This window comes from Pogoniulus pusillus, chromosome 5 (assembly GCF_015220805.1).
Source record: "Pogoniulus pusillus isolate bPogPus1 chromosome 5, bPogPus1.pri, whole genome shotgun sequence".
In the NCBI taxonomy this organism is placed as follows: Eukaryota; Metazoa; Chordata; class Aves; order Piciformes; family Lybiidae; genus Pogoniulus; species Pogoniulus pusillus.
Window position 1 is genome coordinate 17,944,718 of NC_087268.1, and position 27,206 is coordinate 17,971,923.

General features: G+C 47.8%; 1 protein-coding gene across 1 annotated transcript in view; it reads right to left on the reverse strand.

The window, feature by feature from the left end:
* Positions 1 to 9,182: 9,182 nt before the first annotated feature.
* The window catches only part of FSTL1 (follistatin like 1), a 76,005-nt gene continuing 57,981 nt past the window's right edge, over positions 9,183 to 27,206 (reverse strand). The window contains exons 6-11 of the mRNA XM_064143376.1: positions 25,383 to 25,513; positions 20,079 to 20,197; positions 18,088 to 18,200; positions 16,399 to 16,509; positions 12,650 to 12,747; positions 9,183 to 12,365 (exon numbers count right to left, since the gene is read on the reverse strand). Coding sequence (XP_063999446.1) covers positions 12,321 to 12,365; positions 12,650 to 12,747; positions 16,399 to 16,509; positions 18,088 to 18,200; positions 20,079 to 20,197; positions 25,383 to 25,513 — 617 coding nt within the window. The 3' untranslated portion in view covers positions 9,183 to 12,320. The remainder of the gene's footprint in view (positions 12,366 to 12,649; positions 12,748 to 16,398; positions 16,510 to 18,087; positions 18,201 to 20,078; positions 20,198 to 25,382; positions 25,514 to 27,206) is intronic.

A 27,206-nucleotide genomic window follows, 5' to 3' on the forward strand; every position in this document is an offset into this window, starting at 1 on the left:
TCAGCAAGTCTGCAGATGACACCAAGCTGGGGGCAGATGTGGCTGGGTTGGAGGGCAGAAGGGCTCTGCAGCGGGACCTTGTCCGCCTGGACAGATGGGCAGAGTCCAATGGGATGGGGTTCAATAGCTCCAAGTGCAGGGTGCTGCACTTTGGCCACAACAACCCCATGCAGAGATACAGGCTGGGGTCGGAGTGGCTGGAGAGCAGCCAAACAGAGAGGGATCTGGGGGTGCTGATTGATACCCGCCTGAACATGAGCCAGCAGTGTGCCCAGGTGGCCAAGAGAGCCAGTGGCATCCTGGCCTGCATCAGGAATGGTGTGGTCAGCAGGAGCAGGGAGGTCATTCTGCCCCTGTACTCTGCACTGGTTAGACCACACCTTGAGTACTGTGTCCAGTTCTGGGCCCCCCAGTTTAGGAGGGACATTGAGATGCTTGAGCGTGTCCAGAGAAAGGCGACGAGGCTGGTGAGAGGCCTCGAGCACAGCCCTACGAGGAGAGGCTGAGGGAGCTGGGATTGTTTAGCCTGGAGAAGAGGAGGCTCAGGGGTGACCTTATTGCTGTCTACAACTACCTGAAGGGTGGTTGTGGCCAGGAGGAGGTTGCTCTCTTCTCTCAGGTGGCCAGCACCAGAACGAGAGGACACAGCCTCAGGCTGTGCCAGGGGAAATTTAGGCTCGAGGTGAGGAGAAAGTTCTTCACTGAGAGAGTCATTGGACACTGGAATGGGCTGCCCGGGGAGGTGATGGAGTCGCCGTCCCTGGAGCTGTTCAAGGCAGGACTGGACGTGGCACTTGGTGCCATGGTCTAGCCTTGAGCTCTGTGGTAAAGGGTTGGACTTGATGATCTATGAGGTCTCTTCCAGCCTTGGTGATACTGTGATACTGTGATACTGCTATTCCATGGTTCTGTAATTCTGCATCAGGAGAAGTGTGGCCAGCAGGGCGAGGGAGGTGATTCTCCCCCTCTACTTTGCTCTGCTGAGACCTCACCTGGAGTACTGCATCCAGTTCTGGAGCCCCTATGACAAGAGGGATGTGGAGATGCTGGAGCTTGTCCAGAGAAGTGCCATGAGGATGATCAGACGGCTGGAGCAGCTCTGCTATGAGGGGGTTGGAGCAGCTATGCTGTGAGGACACACTGAAAGAGTTGGGGCTGTTCAGTTTGCAGAATAGGAAGCTCCCAGGTGATCTTCTTGTGGCCTTCCAGTATCTGAAGGGGGGCTCCTGAAAAGCTGGGGATGAACTTTTTAGGCTGTCAGGGAGTGTCAGGACTAGGGGGAATGGAGCAAAGCTGGAGGTGGGGAGATTCAGAGTGGAGGTGAGGAGGAAGTTGTTCAGTTGTTCAGTGGTGAGAGGCTGGAATGGGTTGCACAGGGAGGTGGTTGAGGCTCCATGCCTGGAGGTGTTTAAGGCCAGGCTGGATGAGGCTGTGGTCAGCCTGATCTGGGGTAGAGTGTCCCTGGGCATGGCAGGTGGGTTGGAACTAGATGATCCTTGTAGTCCCTTCTAACCCTGACTAATTCTATGATTCTATGGTTCTAATCCAAAACACCTAAGTCTATCAGGCAAAGAGGCCTTATGCAGGTTACACACTGAAACAAAGCTGACCTTGGTTGTACAACATACCGACAGGCAGGCTTAGATTTGTAATTTCAGTTCATTCCCCTTTGGACACATGTTAATATTGGTGTAATCAGTAATGTCCTACTGGAAGAATCATGGTGTAGTGGAGGTTGGAATGGACCTTGAGGGATCATCTAGTCCAACCCTCCTGACAGAGTAGGTTTGTCTGGAGCAGTTTTCACTGGACAGTGTCCTGACAGATTGTGAATGATTCCAGAGAAAGAGACTCCACCACCTTTCTGGCAAGCCTCTTCCAGTGCTCTACTACCCTTGAAGTAAAGAAGTTCCTTCTCATCTTTAGATGACGCTTTCTATATTCAAATTTGTGCCAATTACCTCTTGTCCTGTCACTGGGCACCACTGAAAAAAGATTGTCTTCATCCTCTCATATCTGTCCTTTAAATATTCATAAATATTGGTAAGATCCTCCCTCATAGAATCACAGAACGGAACCGTTTTGGTCAGAAAAGATCATCAAGTCCAACTGTTAACTAGCACCACCAGGTCACTACTAAACAGCATGTCCCTCAGCACTGCATCTACACAACTTTGAAACCTCACCAGGGATGGAGACTCCACCACTGCCCTGGACACACTTGACAACCCTTTAGGGGAAATAATTGTTCCTCATGTCCAACCTAAATCTTCCCTGGTGTATCTTGAGACTGTTTCCTCTTGGGAGATCAGAATGTTAGGAGTTGGAAGGGACCTCCAGAGATCATTGAGTCCAACCCCCCCACCAAAGCAGGATCACCCAGGGCAGGTTGCGCAGAAACACATTCAGGGGGGTTTTGAGTGTCTCCAGAGACAGAGACTCCACAAACTCTCTAGACAGCCTGATACAGTGCTCCATCAACCTCACAGTAAAGAAGTGTCTCCTCATATTGAGGTAGAACCTCCTGTGTTCTAGCTTGTACTTGTTGTTCCTTGTCCTATCACTGAGCACCATGGAAAAGAGACTGGAACCTTCATTTTGACACCCTACCCCTCAGATATTTATAGACATTGCTAAGATTAGCACTCAGCCTTCTCTCAAGACTAAACAGCCCCACTTCTGTCTTTCTTCATAGGAGAGAGGCTCAAGTCCATTAATCATCCTTGTAGCTCTCCACTGGACTTTCTCCTGCAGCTCCCCATTTGTCTTGAATTGGGGAGCACAAAACTGGACACAATATTCCAGGTGTGGTCTCATCAAGGCAGAGTAGAAGGGGAGGAGAACCTCAGACCTGCTAGATATGCTTTTCTTGATGCACCCCAGAATGCTGTTGACCCTCTTGGCCACAAGGGCACATTGCTGTGTCATGGATAACATGCTGTCCACTAGAACTCCAAGGTCAAAAACCTACCTCATTCCAACCTCCTGTCAGATGTAGACCCAGGTCACCCCTCAACCTCTTATTCTCCAGGCTAAACACCCTCATAACTTCTTCCACTTCACTCATAGTGTTTCCTAGGCAAAAAACGCCGAAGTCCCTCAGTCTTTCTTCATGCTGTAGTCTCCTAATCTTTGTAGCCCTTTGCTGTACCCTCTCAAGCCGTTCCCTGCCCTTGAACTGGGGAGCCCAGAACTGGACACAATAATGCCTCGCCAGGGCAGAGAAGAGGGACAGGAGAATCCCTCTTGACCTGCTTGCCACACTTTTCTTGATGTACCCTAGGATGCCATTGGTCATCTTGGCCACAAGGGCACATTTCTGGTTTGTCCATCAGGACTCCCAGATGGCAGAGCCACTTTTCAGAAGCAGCAGCTATGTGTGATGACAATGAGAAGATTCACAGCCTTTTTCCCCAAACGAAGTCCAGGCTTAAGAACCTGACTTGCTTCCTTGTGATGCATAGAGGAACCAAAAAGCAGGGAGCACCAATCTCCCACCTGCTTAAAACATTTACTCTCCACAAAAGTCTCTCTCAGAGTGGAAGAAAACAAGCCATGGTTGACTGGGACCAACTAGGAGTTAGAAAACAGTGCATGAAACGGTAACAATCCTGGGTTTGAAAGTATCCAGCATTATGTGGATAAAACCCTAGGTTCACTTGTCCTTCCTTTGGTGCTTCTATTTCTATTTGGTTTACACATCTGGAGATTCACAAGTGCAATGCCTATTTTCCATCCAAAGACAGCTGCATAACAGGGAGCTGGGCTTGTTTAGCCTGGAGAAGAGGAGACTTGGGGTGACCTCATTGCTGTCTACAACTAACTGAAGGGAGGCTGTAGCCAGGTGGGAGTTGGTCTCTTCTGCCAGGCAACCAGCAAGAGAACAAGGGGATGCAGTCTCAAGTTGTGCCTGGGGGAGGTCTAGGCTGGATGTTAGGAGGAAGTTCTTCCCAGAGAGTGATTGGCATTGGAATGGGCTGCCCAAGGAGGTGGTGGAGTTGCCATCCCTGGAGATGTTCAAGAAAGGTCTAGATGAGGCACTTAGTGCAATGGTCTGGTTGATTGGCTAGGGCTGGGTGATAGGTTGGACTGGATGAGCTTGGAGGTGTCTTCTAACCTGGTTCGTTCTATGATTCTAAGAGCAGATACTGGACCAGTGTAGTTATTCCTTTTCAGTGTAATTTTGCCCACTTATCAAGGCTGTGCTGTTTAGCTGGATCAAGACAGTTTGTGGCAGGGTTTATGTAAGTACAAGAGTAAAGTCACCTGGGCTTTCCTTGTCTCCAGCAGTGTTCTGCATCAAAGTTGTGTCCTCATAACTGGTTGTGTTTTGTTCAGGAACAGAATCATGCGATAGATGAATTTGTTCCCATCTTCAAGGCTAAATGACTGACAAATTAAGCTCAGAGTCTTGATTAGCCACTTCAATAGTATTTCTCAGTTTGAAGTATAACAGTGCTGGAGAAACGTGGAGTGCTTAAGCACATGCAGTAGTTACGCAGCACAGTAACTCACTGATAATCAATGTGATTAACTTGACAGACAGGCTGGGGTTTTCACCAGGCTTCTGCAAGAGGTAGACAACAGCCTTCCTGCTCTTCCTCCCTCACCCCAAAATAATTTCCCATTGGTAAGTGTAGCCATTTGAGGTAGATTTCTAGCTCAGACATAAAAATATTCAGAAGCGAGAAACTGAGAAGTGGAAGCTCTGAGGGGAAAGGTGAACATTCTAGGGATAGGCCATATAATGGCAACAATGGATAAGTTAATATAATTTAGACTCATAGAATCAGTCAGGGTTGTGTTGGATATAGTAATATTAAATGCAGTGATTTTATAGAATTGTGTGGCTGGGGTGCAGCTATTGTCCAGCCGTGGACAGGAGAGAGTTCCGTAAGCGCTGATAGAGGGTTGGAATGACCTTAAGAGACTGGTGTAGCAAATGTAAACAAGTGTAAGCCTGGAGTCTGTGGTTTTCGCCTATCTCTGCTGACTTAGAATCGCCAGACACAATATACGTATTGTTGAGAGAATATGAAGAATGTCTGTGCCAAGTAGTGTGTGATACTAACGTAGTCCTAATGCAGGTGTGTATAATCAATCAGAATCTAACATGATGTTGTAATTCTTCTTACGTGGCCTTCTGATAAAAAAGTATATAACCCTATGCTTGGGGTGCAACAAAGGGATTCAGATGGGATTTGGATTCGGATTGGATTTGGATCAGATTTGGATTGGCTTGTATCAGATCTATGCCCCGTCTCTTATTACCCCCTGACACTATGGTATCACAGCCTGTGACAGGGTTGGAAGGGACCACAAAAATCATCTAGTTCCAACCACCCTGCCCTGGGCAGGGACACCCTGCCCTAAAGCAGGCTGGCCACAGCCTCATCCAGCCTAGCCTTAAACACCTCCAGGGACAGGGCCTCAACCATCTCCCTGGGCAACCTATTCCAGGCTCTCACCACTCTCATGCTCAACAACTTCCTCCTCACCTCCACTCTGAATCTCCCCACCTCCAGTTTTGCTCCATTCCCCCTATTCCTGTCACTTCCTGAGAGCCTAAAAAGTCCCTCCCCAGCTTTTTTGTAGGCCCCCTTCAGATCCTGGAAGGCCACAAGAAGGTCACCAGCGAGCCTCCTCTTCTCCACTCTGAACAGTCCCAACTCTTTCAGTCTGTCCTCATAGCAGAGCTGCTCCAGCCCTCTGATCATCTTCGTGGCCCTTCTCTGCTCCAGCATCTCCACATCCTTCTTGTAATGGAGGCTCCAGAACTGGATGCAGTGCTCCAGGTGGGGTCTCACCTGAGCACGGTTGAGGGGGAGAATCACCTCCCTCGCCCTGCTGGCCACACTTCTCCTGATGCATCCCAGGCTCTCGTTGGCCCTCCAGGCTGCAAGTGCACACTGCTGGCTCATGTTGAGCTTCTGGTCCTCCAGCACCCCTAAGTCCCTCTCCTCAGGGCTGCTCTCCAGCCACTCACTGCCCAGCCTTTTTGCTTGGCATTGCCCTGACCTGAATGCAGGACCCAGATGCATTTCCTTGGAGCATCAAGAGTTTTATGTCTAGAAGCACAGCTTGAACCTTCCCCTTGCTGCTTCTGCCACTTCAGCTGTGCCCACTCCTATCTGCCACCACTGCTGTTTTGGTTGCTGCTGCTTTTGCTGCTTCACCACCACTTGCCCCCTTCCCCATCTTCCTCAAGGTTATTATATTTCTCTAGTAGTTTATTTCTCCTTATATTGCTATATTTACACTATAAGAAATACCATTTCATTTTCCCCTGACTTTTCAAACAACAACAAAAAAAAATCTGTGTTGTGAGTTTATTCTGCCGGGGGTGAGATCCACCCTAACCTGGGACAGTAAGTAGGCATGATGCACAAGACAGTTTTTATAGTGCCATCTAGCTCAACTCGTGGCTGACACTTCCTTCCATTTGCTTAAAATCCTGGGAAATTCTAGCAGTAGACAACAAAGTAACAAAGCATTCTCATGGCAGCTGAGCAGTGACTGGCAGGGGACACCACCGTTAAGGCTGCTTGTACAGCAACTGGTACCTGCTGATGGGGTATAGGGTGTGTAAAGTGACATGTAAGAGGCAATGTTTGGTTTGTCTTCCTTTTTTTAGGTGGCTTTGGAAGGAGCACACCAAGTGAACCAAAGTAATCATACGATCATAGAACCACAGAATCAACCAGGTTGGAAGAGACCTCTAAGATCATCTAGTCCAACCTATCACCCAGCCCTATCCAAGCAACTGGACCATGGCACTAAGTGCCTCAACCAGGCTTTTCTTCAACACCTTCAGGGACGGCGACTCCACCACCTCCCCATTGTCTCTCCTGGCCACCTGGGCACACTGCTGGCTTATGTTCAGCTACTCTCTACCAGCACCCTCAGGCCCCTCTCTGCCTGGCTGCTCTTCAGTCACTCTGTCCCCAGCCTGTAGTGCTGCTTGGGGGTGTTGAGGCCAAATTGTAGGACCTTGCACTTGGCCTTCTTAAATCTCATCTCATTGGCCTCTGCCCACCCATCCAGCCTGTCAAGGTCCCTCTGCAGGGCTCTCCTACCCTTACTGTAAGGAGCAGTCCAAACAGCATTATCTGTCTCATCATTGTTGTCAGGAATTAAAATCCTCATGCCCCAAAGACTTGGACAGCATGAGTTTTGCAGCAGCCTACTCCATAATATCTTTCTGAGCCTTTACCATGTAATGTGGTCTCCATGGATTTGCAGGTGCAGGAAAAAACGTGCCAGGTACCAATGGTCCATACTTGCCAAGTAGAATGGATGATTCTACTGTCCACAATTACTGCTTTGGAATGAAGGAACGGAACTGCTGCCGTGAGAGACTGAAGCCTTGGTGTTGCTAAGGGAACTATGAACTTTAGTGAACTTTACTTATTATAATGTCATTATAGTACCAAATACCTCAGTATAATACCTCCTGGATGAAGGCTACGCACATCCAAGGCAGATCATGGCTTGCGTACACCTTCTTGGGCCAAGACCACGCCTTGGACACTCCTCTTTGTGCATGCATGGAAGCCTTGCCCATCGAGGGGCACAAAGGGCAGAGAGAGGCAGATTTTGGACATCATCAGGTGTGAAATTGATTATAAAATATGTCTCACTATCAATGGGACTATTGGTGGAACAAGAAGAAAACTGGAAGAAGAAAAGCTGAGTAACAAGAAAAAGCAGAGGAGTTTGAAGGAAAGCCTTCCTCACTTAGATCAGGAAAAGATCAGAAGAACCAGCAGGACTGGACCTGGGACCAGAGAGACATCTAGGGACCCTTGCATTAGTGGTAGCTTTAAACCTCTTTCTCTTTTCTCTCTTCACTTTACCTTTCCTCTTTCTCCTCTCACTTTAGCTCTCACGAGCAAACAATAAAGTTTTACTATTAATGGAAGTGAACTCTCTGGAGCAGTCACCTGAATTTTTTTACACTTTGAGATCACACGTCATGAGTCCACTGCTTGGGCCGTGACACTTACCCACTTATGTTACTCCCTTCCCACACTACTATCTTTTCAGGGCAGAGCAGCCAGACCACCAAGGTGCTGTGCTGAAATACAAAGTCCCAGACATGAGTTCATGAGAGGCGGCCCTTGCCACAGGTAGGCAAAAGGCTCCAATCTCCAAGACATGCACCTATATATTAGGGAGATGCTTACATGCTTTAACTCCCTTCCCACAGCCACCTAACCTTCAGATTCAGTCTAAAACATGCTCCTCTCACTCTAGCAGGTGGTTTCCCACCTGCTTATTACCCATTCTCAGGATACAGTTTTTCACTATCACTTGATTTTCGTATCCATTCCTATATGAATCCAAAAGTTGGCCAAAATTCTTATTATCTACTAGCCCTGGGTTCCCACATCCACCAATGTGGTGACCTCAGCATAAAAAGCCACCAGATTTGTCAGGCAGAATTTGCCCCTGGTGAAGCATTGTGGCCAGGAGAGCCAATGGCATCTGAGCCTGGATCAGGAACAGTGTGGCCAGCAGGACAAGTGAGGTTATTCTGCCCTGTCCTCAACACTGCTCAGGCCACACTTTGAGTCCTGTGTCCAGTTCTGGGATCCTCAATTCAAGAGAGATGTTGAGATACTGGAATGTGTCCAGAGAAGAGTGACAAAGCTGGTGAGGGGCCTGGAACACAGAGGCTGAGGGAGCTGGGGGTGTGCAGCCTGGAGGAGGCTCAGGGCTGACCTCATTTCTGCCCACAACTACCTGAAGAGAGGCTGTAGCCAGGTGGAGTTGGTCTCTTCTGCCAGACAACCAGCAACAAAACAAGGGGACAGAGTCTCAAGTTGTGCCTGGGGAGGTCTAGGCTGGATATTAGGAGGAAGTTCTTGCCAGAGAGAGTGATTGGCATTGGAATGGGTTGCCCAGGGAGGTGGTGGAGTCGCCATCCCTGGAGGTGTTCAAGAAAAGACTGGATGGGGCACTTAGTTCCATGGTCTAGTTGACTGAATAGGGCTGGGTGCTAGGTTGGACTGGATGATCTTGGAGGTCTCTTCCAACCTGGTTGATTCTATGATTTCCACTTCTCTCTGCTGTATCTCAGGTTCCCCAGCTGTAAATTAAAGACAGCTATCTTTCGTGTCTCTCACACACATTGAGATCCATGCACAAATGTGCAAAAAGACAGATATTGTGATTTGGGGTGTTTTTGGTTGGTTGGTTTTGTTTTTGCTTAATGCAAGAGGAAAACAAGGAATGTAGCTTGAGAGAAACAAACCAAAAAGTGTTATGTTTTCAAACGTTGTTTTCATTTATTTGGCAGTAATATCCAACCCCCCACCCCCACCCCACTTCAGAACAATTACAAAATCAAGTAAAATAAGTGCACTAAGGAAACCTACAGAATACTGATAAATTTCACACACACAGGGATTACAGAGGGAGGAGTGGGACTTCTTTGTTTGTTGCTTAAATTTGGCTTTTGAGGGGGGAAAACAAAACAACATAAAAAGGCTTCCCTGCCCTTTGCAGCCTGCACAGCAAATGTCCAAGAGGGCAATGGCTGGAATTCTGCACTTCAGGGACTGGCCAGCCTGCTGTGGGGTACTGCCTGGGCATTGCTCACCCAATGGCTGCCTATCTCCTGGGTGTGGAGAGGTGAGACAGTTTGGCTCCCTTTGGGTGCCATTGCCCTTCAAGGTGGAATTGCTCCTCACAGTTGCACCATCCCTTGAGGGCATGAGGAAATGGCTTCATGTGTTGGCAGCCCTTTCCATAGTGGAGGCATGGTCACTACAGTCCTATCCCACTGCCCCAGGATGTCCTAGGATATGCTGTATGGCTTTTTCAGGGAGCTCCACTCATCCAGCCTGAGACAGCAGCCTACCCCTTTGCCTCCAGTGCAAGTGCAAGCACAATCTCAAGCTCTGCAAACCTCGAAAGCCACCACCTACCTCCCCAGCTGTCCCCAGCAGCCATCCTCATAGACTACAAATCCACAGAAAGTGGACTAGAGAATATAATGCATAATGTGGTCTATAGAAGCTCTTCAGCTGTGGATTTGCCTCCCCTTCCTGCACATGGTCTGCTTCTTCCAGTTGGAGATCTTCCTGACTAGACAATAACATATCTCCATCCAAGGAAAGCCATTAAGGCAAAACGTTGTGTTTTCTCTAAGGCACTTTAATGATCCAAGCTGGAAGGGAGTTGGGAGTCACCTTTCAGAGTGACTCCGCATCCAGCACGTGAATCTGTTTCACCCATCCCAGTGGGAAGGAACAAGGATAAGTCCTAATACCACCAACCACTTTCAATTCAGTGCCACCAGAACACAATGACTCAGTCCCTGAGCAGCATTGTCCACATTATCCTCAGTTCCTATGGTCTCATTCCCCACACCTTCACAGATGACAGCTTCTCTGATCATTATGGGAAAAGAACCAGCCTCCTTCTGTACAAATTTTGTGAGAATCTCCAAGAACGGCAGATCAGAGTATGATTCTAACTGGAAATGTGGCACTGAGTCAGTCAGTGGAAATTCTCTGGGTTCACCTCAGGGAAACAGCTCAAAAATCAGACAGCCTTTAACAAATCTGGCTCATTGGTGAAACCACGGCAGGGATCATGCTTTCTTCTTTTCCTACACTTGTTAGGTAGCAGCTCAATCTTCCTTTCCAGGGAAAGCACTGTGCAAAAAGGGAAAGGTTGGGACAAAAGTCCTGCTGATCTTCACTCAAGCAGAATGTGATTTTTCAGATGCAAGACACCTGGCAACAGCTGCTCACAAATGCAACTGCTTGGGATGCACAGTAGGGGCACGAAGGGAACATGGAAACTGGATGTAGGAGTGCATGAAGTACATTTGACAACTGCAGGAGAAAAATCATCTGGGCTTGAGGCTACAGAGGCAAATGTCAACAAAACAGTATTTAATTTCTATCTAGGACCAATGGTCTGAGCAATGTATCAGACAAAAATGACCCATGAAGGGATGTGAGGGTGATGAAAGGTAGTCTAAGTAAAGATACCTTGAGATGTAGAGTAATGAGGCTTCCAGCTCTGACTCCAAGCTCAGACTTGGAGTCAAAGAATAACCCTACTTTCTCTTCCCAGAGGGAAATGGAAAGTCTAAGATGCTGGCTAACAGCCCAGACTCCAACTAAACAGTTTTCTATGTAGTGAAGCCTTTTAAACATACCCTACTAATGGGATTGTCTGGTTCCTGTCTCTAGACTACTTGGCACTTCCTTCTGGGCAATTTAGAGAGGCATGAGCATGGACTCTGACCACATGGCCAAGGGAGCAAGAGCTAGAGTTGCAGTGTTGATCTGTGTCTGGTCAAACTAATTACAATCCACCCCTGTCTCTTCTTCCAATGAGGGGCATTGCTTGTCCCCATCTGAGAAACATCTTGTAGAGCAGGGCTCACAAGCTGCTTGTGGTGTTTGTGGTGGGTGAGTGCTGGTGCGATCCCAACTGTGCATGGGCATGGCACTGTCAACAACAAAACCACAAAGGCTGGGTTTCCATGAAAGATCTAGAACTACAAAACATATAAAAGCTGAATTACTACCATAGGAAATAAAGTAATAAAAAAACAAAACAAAAAGGGGCAGTCAGCATGTGAACATTGTAAGAAAAGAAAATATAATAGCACCTCGAAGGAGGGGGCAAGGAGAGTAAGAGTGAGATGAGGTCAAAAGGAACCATGTTGTGTTAGAGCCCACAATGTACTGGAGGAACTGCTGGGAACAGTCCAGTGGAAAGCAAGGAGGAACATGCTAGACTCACACCAGCAGCATGGTACCACAGCTTCCAGGTGTCACAGCAGGCTGACCAGTTTTGAGGAGCTTGAACCAAAGGGGAGGGTAAGCACACCAAGGTTCTTGGCTAATGATGCCCTGCAGCACATGTGCTCAGCCACAAAACTGCCAGACCTGTATTTCTGCAGTCAAGGCTGGTGCTGACAATTGATGGATTGAAGATACCCTTTTCTATCCAGCACTGACCTCTGTCCTTTCCCTCAATCCAGGGGAACAACATATCCGTGTCAGTTCTTGGAGCGAGCAGCTGTCTACTCTGAGAAAGGGTTCCAGAGGCTGCTGTAGGTCCCTCCCAGCCTTCCAAGGCCCCAGCAATGAAGCTCCCTGAACAGGTGGGCTCTGCTCCCCTTTCCTGGCCCCATTCTCTGTGTATTACAAAACAAATAACCCATCGCTATACAATGTAAATATCTGTGACTGGGCAAGCGTAACAGACACTTCCACATACTGAGATCAGCACTGGAGGACAGGGTAGCAGGTTGGGCCCATCCTCCTGGGCTCCTCCAGTGTGGAGGCCCCTTACATTTCCTTGGTGCTCATTCTCTTGGTATTCTCAGCGGTCTCCTAGGGAAAGAGAGCACAACAGTGAGGCTCTACAATGATAGAGGAACCAGCAGTACCCTGAAGCCTTTGGACCATCCACAGGAAGTGCTAACATTGGCTTGTACTTCAAAGCCTCACATCTGTATTTGTCCCCATGGACAAGAACAATGCCCCTCTCCTCTGCTGCCCTTTATATTAGAATCTCCAAGTGACAGAGCAGAAGGAACTCCTATAGCAAGGAGAGCCTTAGAAGGAGCTCCTCTAGCAAGGAGGGGCTTAGCAGAAGCAGACCTTCCCACACTAACCTGATGTTTCTGCAGTTCTTGAACGTATCTAGCCAGCTCCTCCTCAGTCAAATCCTGATTAGCTTGCTGTCTCAGAGTGGGCATCTTCTCATTCTTCCCTGCAAACAGAAAGGAGTTCAGTGTTATCACAAATAGGGGATACAAATGGTTCAGGCTCTGAGATGGTAAAACAAAAAGAGGCAGGTTGACTACAGCATACCTTAAGCTTGGGGAGACCTTGCTGGAAGGTGTGGACTGGCTTCTAGAAAGAAAATGGACCATGTAGCTGCCTGGAACTTCAGAACCTGGATATGCAGTTTGTCCTCATCTCTCTCCTCCATATGTTGTGGAAGGCTAATAGGCCTATTAGATGTCCTGGCTTGCCCCACCCTTCTGCTGATGGGGGATGCAACAGCAGGAGGAAAAAAAGGCTTGGGCCATTATGTCCCCTCCCAAAGTGATAAACGTACCCACAGGCACTTTTTAGTGTCTTGCCTAAATAAGGGTAAGCAAGCCCTAGTTCAACCTAATCTGGTGAGTTTTGCAAGTGTCATTCTGATTGGTGAATCTCTGTGGCCAAAGGAGCCAGTGCACTTGGGCAAATAGAACCATAGAATCAATCAGGTTGAAGAGACCTCCAAGATCATCCAGTCCAACCTAGCACCCAGCCCTGTCCAGTCAACTAGACCATGGCACTAAGTGCCCCAGCCAGGCTTTGCTTCAACACCTCCAGGGATGGCGACTCCACCACCTCCCTGAGCAGCCCATTCCAATGCCAATCACTCTCTCTGCCAACAACTTCCTCCTAACATCCAGCCTAGACCTCCCCCAGCACAACTTGAGATATATAACTAATATAAATAAATATATAAATAATATAAATTGTGTTAAGTTGCAAGCAGTTGAGCTGCTTCTGCCTCACTGTGTGGTGCTCTGCTCTACATGCGGCTCTGCTCAAAGTGCTCTGCTTCACTGCTCTCAGCTTGGACAATATGTTCTGCTCTGCCTTGTGCTCCTGACCAGCGTAACCCTGATGTTTTGGGCTTGAACTACCTGGAAACATAACTACCTCAAGTTGTGCTAGTTTGAGGCTAACTAGGATATTTTAGTGAGAGAAATTAGATGCTAGGCTGTGAAAAGGAAACAATGGTGATGTCTGCTGCACCCACAGGCTTGCTGAGATGTATAAGAACAAGAACACAAACACAGGTAACAGAGTTGCTGTGTGTCTCTGACTGCCTGCACTTTTCTCCCTAACCTGTTGTCTGTGTAACTAATCCTTCTGCTTCCTAACCCCCTGGCCGACCCTCCAAACTCACCTTGAATGTAAGGCAAAGTCTGGGATAAGGGAGAGGGGTGGGGAAAGGAAGATGGAAGGTTGGTTGGGAGCTCCTCCTGGGGACTCTGGTTTCCAGGAGGGCTGTTGTGTTTCTGTATTACTTTTTAACTTGTCTATTTCTGTCTATAGCTGCACAGATTGTAAATACCTGCTTGTATATTGTGCTAACTTGTAAATATAAAGCTTCATTCCTTAATTTCCATCCCGTCTGAGTCTAGTCTGGGTGATTTCATAAGAGTGGGGGGGTGGGTAACACCCAAACCATCACACTAAACCTTTCCAATTTTCTTATTCTCCTGAAGTACTAAATTGCCCATAAGCACCCTTGTGAAGATTTTCCTAACTGAATTAGAACCCGAATTCAACTAGTTTGGATATAGTTTGTGGGCAGGGCTTTTTGGAAATAAGATAACTACATATTTTTTAATTCCTGCCTCATTAATTGCCACAACTAAATCACTGTGTGATAAAGAAAATGCAGCCACAAGGAAGACACTGAGTATTACTTAAAAGAAGCATCTACAGTTAACTCAAACATCTTGACCTCTTATACAGAAAAAATGGAAGCTCAGTGCTTTCCAAGAAGGGTAGCTGATGCCTCATGAAGAGGTTATTTTGCTCAAGGGAGATGCCTCTTGCTGATGTATCTGATCTGATTCTTGGGTTTCATTCCTCTACCTCATAGCCTGTAACCCCTCTGCTGCTCTGCTACAGGCACAAAATCAAGGAGTTGTCTCACTCTGTGCTTCTGCCGAGGAAACAGGGAACGAAGTAGGCAGTAAGACCAGGATCTGTATATGAACTTTGAAGGTTGTTTTGAGGGAGACAACAAAAAGAGTCTGTCATTAATCTCTACCCACAGCTCCACTGGCAGCTCTGTTAGTATTAGCTGTCTTTTCTGTGGTGAATTTCTGCCATCACAGCCCAGTCTGGGACTAGGTAATCCCAAAGCCTCTACTACAGAAGGCCAGATGAATGTGAAAAAATACCTCTTGCCACTGTCCTCTTCCCACTGCCCAAGCTATTGGCTATAGATCTGAACCAACATACTGCTGACAGCTGCTGCATAGCACTGAAAACAAACCTGAAGCATAGCTCTGTTTCTAGGGAAAAATGCCATAAAAAAATGCAGTGCAGTGCTGACAAGGCAGCCATGGCTCCTTGAAAAGGACTGGGATGTTTCCCGAGGCCAGGTAAATCTAGCTTTCCTCTGGCCCTGGGCTGCCTGCAAAGTGAAGAAGGGTTGTTCACAATTCCACTACCAACTTCTCACAAATGTAAGCCAAGTGTCAAAGTTTATAAACTCCCTTCCAGAAGAAGCACAGACACCAAGACCCCTGTCTTTTTGTGATCACCATCTCCCTTCATTTCAGTTGTTTTTATTTTCTTCTACTGTTTTTATGGCAAGAAGCTAAAGTGCTTTCTTGGCCCTACTGGATGAAGTCTTGTATCTCCCCTCTGGGGTAAGACAGGACTCTAGCTCCTGTTGCACAGATTAGTTGAGGACACTGATTCACATACAGGAAAGTGTGTTTGCTCATACCTGCATGTATAGTTGAAGACAGTGACCTCTCTACATGCCCCAGGCCATCTGGATGGACCAGTGTGGCCAGTAGGACAAGGGAAGTTATTCTTCCCCTGTACTCAACACTGGTCAGGCCACACCTTGAGTGCTGTGTCCATTTCTGGACTCCTCAATTCAAGAGAGATGTTGAGATACTGGAATGCATCCAGAGAAGTGCGGCGAAGCTGGTGGGGCCAGGAACACAGTCCTGTGAGGATAGGCTGAGGGAGCTGGGGGTGTGCAGCCTGGAGAAGAGGAGGCTCAGGAGTGACCTCAGTGCTGTCTACAACTACCTGAAGGGAGGCTGTAGCCAGGTGGGGCTTGGTATCTCCTGCCAGGCAACCAGCAAGGGAACAAGGGGACAGAGTCTCAAGTTGTGCCAGGGGAGGTCTAGGCTGGATGTTAGGAGGAAGTTGTTGTCAGAGAGAGTGATTGGCATTGGAATGGGCTGCCCAGGGAGGTGGTGGAGTTGTCGTCCCTGGAGGTGTCAAGGAAAGCCTGTCTGAGGCACTTAGTGCCATGGTCTAGTTGATTGGCCAGGGCTGGGTGCTAGGTTGGACTGGATGAGCTTGGAGTTCTCTTCTAACCTGGTTGATTCATTGATGCAGAATAGCTGTGGTCTGGAAGAATTTTCATGACATCAAATCCAAACAACAAAGTCTCAATACCATTACACATTTTTTGACCTCTAGAACAGAACCAGCTCAGGTTTGGCCAACCTAGAGCACAGGAGGGAGATGTAAATATCACCCATATCTGAAAAGTTGGAGAGAGAAGGAATTTGGATAGCTGGTGCCCTCAGAAAGACAGAAAGCAAAACTGCCTTTTGTACAAAAACCAAATAGAGTAATTGGAAAGCATACAGACCCTCGCACGTCATCGCAGTGCACACCCAGTTCCCACAGGCACAGACGCAGCGGTTGCACTCCACCTGGGTCTCTGCTCCATCCTCATAGGTGTCATCTTCCAGGGCACACTCTAAGAGAGTAACAAAGTAAGGGCAGTGGTTGTGAGATAGTGAGCAGATGAAAGACAACATACTTTGGAGATGCCTTGAGAAAGGACAGAGGGCTGGAGCAGCTCTGCTGTGAGGACAGACTGAAAGAGTTGGGGCTGTTCAGTCTGGAGAAGAGGAGGCTCCCAGGTAACTTTCTTGTGGCCTTGCAGTATCTGAAGGGGGGCTCCAAAAAAGCTGTGGAGAAACTTTTTAGGCTATCAGGGAGTGACAGGACTAGGGGGAATGGAGCAAAGCTGGAGGTGGGGAGATTCAGAGTGGAGGTGAGAAGGAAGTTGTTCAGTTGTTCAGTGGTGAGAGGCTGGAATGGGTTGCCCAGGGAGGTGGTTGAGGCCCCATACCTGGAGGTGTTTAAGGCCAGGCTGGATGAGGCTGTGGGCAGCCTGCTCTAGGGTAGAGTGTCCCTGGGCATGGCAGGTGGGTTGGAACTAGATGATCCTTGTGGTTCCTTCCAACCCTGACTGATTCTATGATTCTAAGTACAAAGTTTTGGAGACATTCGTCATTCTTCTAACCACCAGAAGTTTCATGACTAAAATATTCACGCTGGATTTGGTGTGTGAAATCAGCCAAAAAAAATTTTGGGAAGTCAGACTTAAATTTGCTTCCTCAAAAGAATACATTTCAATTTCAAATGAAACCTCAATACTGGATCTGAATTTCCTAATTTGCTACATATATAGGAGAGAACATCTGAAGTCAAAGTTTAGGTTATTGTGAAACAATTCCTGTTACAGGTGGGAAGCTGGACAACAGATTTCTGTATTTTCTGTTGCTCTGAGAAAGAGAGGAAAAAACCAAAGGTTTCTCATTTCAACTCACATTTCTTCTCACAACTCCATTATATAAGTCCAGGTCCTCAAACCCTGTATGGCATTAAAGTCAGCTGACTGTGTTTTCTGGAGGAGGTGCAGCTGTCCTAGCTTACCACTGAAACAGGCCACAGAGATTTCAACTTAATACTCCCTAAGCAGCATAGCCTCTGCCTTCTCCTCAGTGGAATGTAAGTCTGACACCTTTGGACTGGCACCCCTGAGGAGACAATTAGGTGAATGGCTATGCATGACAGGTCAGCAGAACACTAAGCTGCTTCCACATTAACTGTTGCACTAAACAGGATTTGGAAGGATAGTGAACTTTGAGATGTACATCAAGGAGACTCTCTGTGTGAAAGGCAGAGCATAGCAGGACTTTGTTCTGACTTTCCAAAGTTACCCAGATGTGAAATCCTCAGGTGACTCATCTCTGCACTGTTAAATACAAGCCTTGACCTTCCAAGAATACCATACCCATTTGACCTATACTCTTGCTTCTAAAATCCAAACCTTTTTCATTAGAGGAGCCGTTGGAGCTGTGGCATAGAAAAAGCAGTACTTCTGACAAAGCAGGGAGAAGGGGTGCAGTCAGATGGGAGGCGAGTGTGTATCAGCATTATCTCTGGCAGTGGAGTTGCAGCATCTAACATTTCACCCAAAGTTGTTCTCTTTCCTTTCCTCTGTTCCCAGGACCCCTGTGGTTCCCAAATACAAACGAGTTCTTACTTTTCTCTGGTGGTTTGAAGGATGGGCTGAGGCACTTGAGAAATTCATTGAAGCTGAGCTTCCAGTCAGCATTTTCATCTGACAGCTCAATGAGGGCATCTACACAGAGTCCCCTGAAAGAAAAAGTAAAGGCACATTCTGCACAGGGCTGTGCTAGGCTGATCCCTGCTCTGTTGTTTTCATAGTACAGATGGGTAAAACCAATAGTAAGTAGGAAAGCTCTGAGATGCCTGGCAAAAGTGGTTCCTGTAAGGAAACCTCACTGGATACAGATAGAAGAAAAAACAGTCACAAAATACATCTTGTCTGGCAAAGGGCTGGGATACACATGCTATGCTTGTACCAGCCCCAACTGCAAGCTGCCTGTAATCAGGTGAGCAGTCAGTCACACCTCTGTGCCCAGTAAGATCATGGAGCAGATCCTCCTAGAGGCACTACTGAGACAGGAGAATAGTGAAGAGATGATTGGATACAATCAACATGGCTTCAGCAAGGGCAAATCCTGCCTGACAAACCTGGTGGCCTTCTAAGAACCATCATAGATGAGGGATGAGCAACTGATGTCATTTACCTGGGCCTGAGCAAGGCCTTTGACACTGCGACACATGGGTTTGATGGGTACAGCACTAGATGGATAAAGAACTGGCTTGATGGCTGCACCCAGAGTGGCTGTCAATTGCTCTATGTCCAAGTGGAGACCAGTGAAAAGCGGAGTCCCTCAGGGATCAGTCCTAGGACCAATCTTGTTCAACATCTTTGTGGGTGCCATGGACAAAGGCACTGAGTGCAGTCTCAGCAAGTTTGCTGATGACACCAAGCTGTGTGGTGCAGCAGACAGGCTGGAGGCAGGGATGGTATCCAGAGGGACCTGACAGGCTGGAGAGGTGGGCACAAGCCAACCTCATGAGGTTCAACAAGACCAAGTGCAAGGTCCTCCATCTGGGTCGAGGCAATGCCAAGCACAAACTGAGACTGGGCAGCAACTGGCTGGAGAGCAGCCCTGAGAAGAGAGACTTTGGGATGCTGGTGGAGGAGAAGCTCAACGTGAGCCAGCAGCATGCACTTGCAGCCTGGAGGGCCAACCAGAGCCTGGGCTGCATCAGGAGTGGCCAACAGGGCGAGGGAGGTGATTCTCCCCCTCTACTCTGCTCTGGTGAGACTCCACGTGGAGTACTACATCCAGTTCTGGAGCCCCGGTTACAAGAGGGATGTGGAGATGCTGGAGTGTGTCCAGAGAAGGGCCACGAGGTTGATCAGAGGGCTGCAGCAGCTCTGCTATGAGGACAGACTGAAAGAGTTGGGGCTGTTCAGCCTGCAGAAGAGGAGGCTCCCAGGTGACCTTCTTGTGGCCTTCCAATATCTGAAGGGGGCCTACAAAAAAGCTGGGAAGGAACTTTTGAGGCTATCAGGGAGCAAAGCTGGAGATAGGGAGATTCAGACTGGATGTGAGGAGGAAGTTGTTGAGCATGAGAGTGGTGAGAGGCTGGACTGGGTTGCCCAGGGAGGTGGTTGAGGCCCCATGCCTGGAGGTGTTTAAGGCCAGGCTGGATGAGGCTGTGGGCAGCCTGCTCTAGGGTAGGGTGTCCCTGGACACGGCCAGCGGGTTGGAACTAGATGATGCTTGTGGTCCCTTCCAACCCTGACTGGTTCTATGATTCTATAAGCTGTGTTTCCCCACAACCTTCCTTGCAGTGGAGCTAGCTAATTTATCAGAACATTTTTCAAGGGCAATTTTTCTGTCCCCCAGCTCACCTTTTGGCTGCACTTCTACTAGATTTAAGGCAAAAGAGGGATGGAATATAAGTGATGTGAAGGGTAGGGGTAGAACTGCTGCTTTTGGTGGTATTCACACCTGAGTGCAAAGCCACTTCATACAGTTACCCTTCTTGGTGTAAGCCCTAGGTGATATTTTCCAGAAGTGAATTTTCATGGCCCACTCCCTTATACCACATCTGGTCCTTTGCCCTTCTAGCATCCTGTTCACTGCCCACCTGAGCAGCTTGTTGGTCTCATGGTCCATGTAGGTGGTGATGTTGATAGCAGTCTCATTCTGCTCCACAAACTTCAGGAATTCAGTGGAATCCAATCGAGAATCACCATCATCAAAGCTCTGCAGGGAAATATGGGAGGATGTGAGAGGGTCTGAATTATCAGTTCAGGATACCCCTTTCCTTCTCATTCTTCCACTTGTACTTAGCACTTTTGGAGCTTTAGTGAAACAGGTTGCATCATCCCTGTTCTGCACAAAGAAGAGGCTCAGAGGAAAGCAGCAACATATACATGCTAGCACCCAACTGGGAGACAGAAACCTAGCCTTGATCTCACGGATAAAACACACTGACTGCTGCTTAATTTATGACTCTAATCCCATTTCTTTTTGTCCCAGCCAGCTCTTAGCCTTCTTATAAGCCTGCTTTTAAGCAGACCAGTTGCATTCAAGGAGGTGTCAGCTTTCCAAACAGTGTAAATCCAAAGCACTGCTTGGACTGGGACAGTGTCAAAAAGGAAAATCATAGGAAGTAATTTTCAGCTGATCCCAAAGAAACAACAATTTAATGCAACAGGACTCCTGGCACTGCAGACCAGGATTTTTAGCCCTGAAACCCTGCCTGTACTGCCAAGTAACTGCATTTTGCCATTCTGTTTGGAGATGTGATATCACAGTGCTGGGCACTCAGCAGGAACTGCTGGGTCCTCTCAGAGACAGCTGCATTGCAGTGAGGGGAAAATGAATTCTGTATGTAGACTGATGCTCTCTATTTTTTGCTGTGTGACTTGGACAAGTCACTGTTGTCTCCTCATGCAGTGCTTCCAGGAATGCTGGAAGAGACACCACCTGTTGTTACTTCTGTGTGGTTTAGCAGAAACCTGTTTGGATAGGAAAACTACTCTGCACACTGTAGCCAGAATATAACTGCTCCACTAACATGTTTCAGGTCTACTGGACTTCAAGGCCTCTTGTTCTGCTATTCCTTGTGGAAGTAGCTGCTGCTCCCTTAATGACTCAATCTAGATTTCTTGTCTTCCAATGCTATGGTCTGCATTTATGTGTTCCCCCAGAGACTCTCCAAAACAGAGCAGCTTCCCACTACTGGCTTCACTCATCTTCAAATAACATCCTTCAAGCTCATGGCCTGCCTGATGTACAACCCACATCCCAGTTATCCACTCAAGTCAGGCTTCCAGGAAGGAAACAGCTTATTGACACATACAAACCTCCCCATTGAGGAGAAAAGGGAAAAGCCTCACAACATCTTTGTCTGCAGGCTATAAACACTGGAGACAGGAATCAGGCCATCTGCATGTTGGGCATGAGGGCTGGGTGTGGCACAACTCCTTAAGCAACAGCAGGCCCCCACTAGTTGAACAATTTTTGTGTGTTTGAACCCACTTAAGTTTGGGTCTTACTTAAGTAAGGTCTTAGATTTATCTCAAGTTGTTCCAAGCTCTGGATTCTGTTTTAAAAGTATTTCAATGCTTTAAGGACTGTTGATATGGTGGATTAGCACCCAACAGAGAAGAAATTCACCCTTTGGGCTGAGAAAAGGCTTCAACATGGAAACTTTTCACCCACTTGTGTCTGGAATTGGTGCCACAGAAAAGTGAGACAGTAAAGAGAACACAGACAGAACCACAGCATTGTTTTGGTTGGAAAAGACCTTTAAGATCACGGAGAACAACCATTGTCTAATGGTTGCATCAAGTTTGGTGCTAAACATCTCTCTCAGCACCACATCTCTGCATCTTTGAAGAACACCTGCAGGGATGAGGATTCAACTAGCTCCATGGGGAGCTTGTTCCAGTGGTTGAAAACCCTTTCAGTAAAGAAGTTCCTTCTAATCCCCAATCTAAACCTCCCCTGGAGCAATGAGGCCATTTTCTCTCATCCTATCGCTTGTTAGTAGGGAGAAGAGACAGACCCCTACCTTGCTCCAGCCTACTTTCAGGCAGTCTTAGAAAGCAAGATGGTCTCCCCATGAGGCTCTGTCTCTGATCTATGGCCACAGTTTGACAGCAGGGCATGGACAGGCATGGGGATGGTGGTGGCAACCAGGCCATGGTGGCTGAGAAAGCTTGTGGCTGGCCCATGACAAAGCCCATGGTCTAGGGAGGCTTTCTGTGAAGGCTTCTGGAGATGCTTGCAGGGGAAGGGACTGAGTAGCTTTGCCGCACAGGACAGGAGCATCTTTCTGGTGCTGACAGGGGATGCTGGGGTGCCTCAGGCAGTAGGCCAGAAATGGGTTTCAACAGAAGGAGCAATATTAATGGCTACAAAGGAGAAGCAGCTCTCTGGAGCTTGGGGACCAGCTCCTCTGTCTCACCAGGGGTGCCACTGCCATGGCAGATTTGCTTGCAGTGCTAACTCCTGTCAGGCACTACAAATCTCTTGCCATCAACAGTTCATGATTTATACCGGGGTCCTCAAACTACGGCCCGCGGGCCGGATACGGCCCCCCAGGGTCCTCAATCCAGCCCGCCCGTATTTACAGAACTGCCCCCCTCGCCGCGGGGGGCTGGGGGGGAAACCAAGCAGCCACAGATGACTTCCTGCCACTTAATCTGCGCGCCAGCTTCCGCACCCCGCAGGCACCCGCTGGGAATGGGCTGGAACCAGCGCCTCGTCCTCGACCTGCCCCCCTCCATGGGGCGCCTCTCGGCTACAAACCGCGCCGCTACCGCCCCGTCCTCCTTCTCCTCCTCCTCCTATTTCTCATTGACACTCAACAAAAGCAATGATGTTCGTGATTCTGCACGACTTCTGATTTTCATTCATGGGACAAATTCTTTCAAAGTCACAGAGGAGCTTGCTACACTGAAAAGCATCAAAGGAACAACTCCAGGAGAGGATATCTATGAGAAAGTTTGCCAAACTATCAATGATTTGGAGCTGGACTGGGGTAAACTATTCAGTGTGACAACTGATGGTGCTCCTAGCATGGTGGGGCCCATGAAAGGAGTGGTTGAACACATTAACAAAGAGATGGACAAACACAACCATATACATCCAATAGCCACACACTGCATCGTCCACCACCAAGCACTGTGTTGTAAATCACTGAAGCTGGACTCTGTCGTGAGAATTGTGGATTCCTGTGTTAACTTCATTAGAGCTCATGCACTGAACCACAATCCGTTTCAGGAATTTCTGCCTGAGCTAAATGTTGCCTATGAAGATATTCTGTACCACACAGAAGTCAGTTGGCCAAGTTGAGGGAGAGTTTTGAAACGATTTTATGACTTACTTCCACAGGTTTATGATTTTATGCTTTCTAAAAACAAAATATCAGAGCTGAAAGATGCAGAATGGAAATGGCACCTTGCGTTTCTGACAGATGCAACAGAGCTACTCAACAATTTCAATGTCCAACTCCAAGGAAAGGGGAAGCTCATCTGTGATACATATTCACATGTGAAAGCATTTCAAGTCAAATTAGACCTGTTCATTAACCAAGTAAAGGAGGAAAACTTCTGCCATCTCCCCACAACTCAGAACCTGTCTGCAGAAAAAACAGCAGTTGCATTCCCAAACAAAACATGTATGGATGTACTAAAAATGTTGCAAAAAAATCAGATTAGATTTAAAGAGCTTTGTCTCCATGAACAGGACATAAAGCTTTTCTGGAACCCATTCGCTGTTGACACTGAAACTGTTGATCTGATTTACCAAATGGAATTGGCCAAACTACAGACTTGTGACTCGCTGAAAGATGCATTCAAATCAAGCAGCCTTACTAATTTCTATGCATCTCTCCCCTCAGAGACATATCATAATCTCAAGAACCATGCACTCAAAATTGCAGCCATCTTTGGCAGCATCTATGTCTGTGAGCAGGCTTTTGCCCAAATGAAACATGTGAAATCTCCAATCAGATCCAGACTAACTGATGAACACTTGCATCACTTGCTACGACTAGCAGTGACAAATACGGAACCTAACACCGACCATCTCATTAGCCAAACGCAGCCCCATAGTTCACACTGAAATGTTATTTGGTTTTGTTGTTTACAATTGTTCTTCATTTTAAACATTGCATTCTTTTTCCTGGTTTTTGTGCACTACTACAAATAAAATATGTGCAGTGTGCATAGGAATTCATTCATTTTTTTCCAAACTATAGTCTGGCCCCCAACATTGTCTGAGGGACAGTGTACAGGCCCCCTGTTTAAAAAGTTTGAGGACCCCTGATTTAAACACTCCACCCTTTACCCACCTACTCTTCCAGCTCTATCTTGAATGATTTGAAGTCTGTCTCAGGAGCTGTGCATGAGAGGGAGGGATGAAGGAGTGCATGTGGCAGAAGCATGGGAGAAGCTGTGATATGCTGGTTACAAAAGGGGGTGAAGCTGGGTGGGCTGACAGGGAGAAGGGAAGAACAGGTTTATTGCAGGGCTTGAGACTCACGGGTGGCTCTGCTTTCACAGTATCACAGTATTATCAGGATTGGAAGAGACCTCACAGATCATCAAGTCCAACCCTTTACCACAGAGCTCAAGGCTAGACCATGGCACCAAGTGCCACGTCCAATCCTGCCTTGAACAGCTCCAGGGACAGCGACTCCACCACCTCCCCAGGCAGCCCATTCCAGTGTCCAATGACTCTCTCAGTGAAGAACTTTCTCCTCACCTCGAGCCTAAATCTCCCCTGGTGTAGCTGGAGGCTGTGTCCTCTCGTTCTGGTGCTGGCCACCTGAGAGAAGAGAGCAACCTCCTCCTGGCCACAACCACCCCTCAGGTAGTTGTAGACAGCAATAAGGTCACCCCTGAGCCTCCTCTTCTCCAGGCTAAACAATCCCAGCTCCCTCAGCCTCTCTTCGTAGGGAGGAGAGAACTCCTTTCTCTGCAGAGCGTTTGGTAATTGCCAGCTCTTGGCCACAACTGGGCTGTACTCCTTGCAAGCACATATTCTGCTTGAAGCCCTCAAGTGTCCCCTATGCCCCATCAGCATGGCCTTGGGACTGTCTGGAACAAAGGCTCAGCAGCCTCTGCTCCAGCTTCCTGCTCCCTCTATCTGCATTTCCAGAACTTTCATCTTTTCACCTCTGGCTATTTTCTCTCTCCTGAGACCAGTTCGTCTCTCCATTGCCACAGGCAAACCTGACCTGCCCTCCTCCTTTTCTCCTGGGATGGGTTGTCCCATAGTCATGCCAATGGCTTCACCAACAGCTGCTGTAGCATGTCACGCTGCAGGACACACCAGGCCTTTCTGTCCCACAGCTTGACAAGCTCACCACGCACTGAAGCTGCTTTGGACAAGGAATGCTCTCCTGCTTTGAGGCAGGCATTGCTCTGCTTGCCTTGAAATACTTGTCCAGAACTTCACTGTAGTTGCTGCCCTTGGAAAACCAGCCATCTGGGATGATCTCAGCTTCCAGCCACTGGATGACTCGGCGACGGAGCTCATCCCTGTCTGACTGGTAGCAGACAACTGTTATGGGAAAAGGTGTAACAATAAAAAAACAAGGGTGAGAAAAATGAAGTTGACAGAGAAACCACAGGCACACAAATAGCAATAAAAAAAGCAGGTAGCCAGCCCTGATGGCAGGTTGCAGGCCACTACATCCTTGAAGATATGCCATAGTCAGATGAAAACAATCAGGCAGAGGTGCTGTGCACTGAGAGGTGTATGGGCTGTGGGTGACACCGTGTGGCAAGGCCAGAAAATGACACTCCTGCCAAATCCCTTCTGCTTTCCCATTCTCAAATTCTGTGGAATAGCAACCCAGGGTTGACCCTTCTTGCCCTGAAGTGACAGACGGAGAAAAGTGACTGACTGGCTCCAATGTTGGCATCCCCAGACTACCCTCAAGTACCATAACCTCCATCCTCTGCAAGGGCAAAGACTGGACTGAGCAAGCTGCCACCCCTAAGATTTGAATTTTAGTGTCACTTGTGCACACTAATGACCTTCCAAACCCAGTGACTACAATCACAACTGGATGGACAGATGAAAGAAAAACCTGAAGTGATTCTGCATATTTAATATGAACTTCCTTAAAACTACTTTAAGGTGGTGGCCATGCCCCAACACAGTCCCTTCTCTTAAGGCTGTACAAGGGTTTGCTCTCATGTTTCTAGGAAGCTGCAGCTGCTAATTGTACAGCTTCAGCAGTGAGAGGCCATAGATGCAAAAAAGGACCCCCTGATAAAGCACAAGCCATGGCCCCCAAGTTCATGGGCTAACTATACAAGGCACTGCATAAGGGCAGAAACCAGGCAGAGGAAATCAAAAAGACTTGTTGGCTGATGGGAGAGCTGGTTGAGCTACAACTCCTGACTCCCCAGACAATGTCCCATTCATGACCCAGTGCCGTCTCTCTGCCTCTGCACCCACTGGTTAATCGCTCCTGAAGCATCCTCCTTTCAAAAGAATGCTCTTTTAGGGCATAGCTCCAGTTAGGGCTAGTTAGGGACATAGCTCCAGTTATTACATCTTAGATTCCTCAGTGAACTATACCAAAGAGTGTCTCTTCCCCTCAGTCTGTGTGACAAACACAGCCTGTGTCTCGAGGTGTGCTAGTTTGAAGCTAGCTGGAATAATTTGGTGAGAAGAATTAGATGATAGGCCGTGAAAAGGAAACAGCGGTGGTGTCTACTGCACTCATAGGCTTGCTGAGATGTATAAAATCAAGAACACAAACATAGATAACAGAGTTGCTCTCTGGCTACCTTCACTTTTCTCCCTAACCTGCTGTCTCGATAACTAATCCCTCTACTTTCTAACCCCCCATGTCAACCTTCCAAACTCACCTTGAATGTAAGGCAAAGTCTGGGATAAGGTGGAGGGGTGGAAAGGAGGTGGAAGGGTGGTTGGGAGCCCCTCCTGGGGACTCTGGTTTCCAGGAGGGCTGTTGTGTTTCTGTATTACTTTTTAACTTGTCTATTTCTGTCTATAGCTGTATAGATTGTAAATACCTGCTAAGGTGTATATTGTGCTAAGCTGTAAATATAAAGCTTCAGTCTTAATTTCCAGCTCCGCTGAGTCTAGTCTGGGTGATTTCATAAGAGTGGGCAGGGTGGTAACACCCAAACCATCATGAGAGGCAAACTTGGTACCCCAGCACAGTGAAGATGTATGAACTCTGAAGGTAATTAAGGTGTAAAGACATTGGCAATCATAT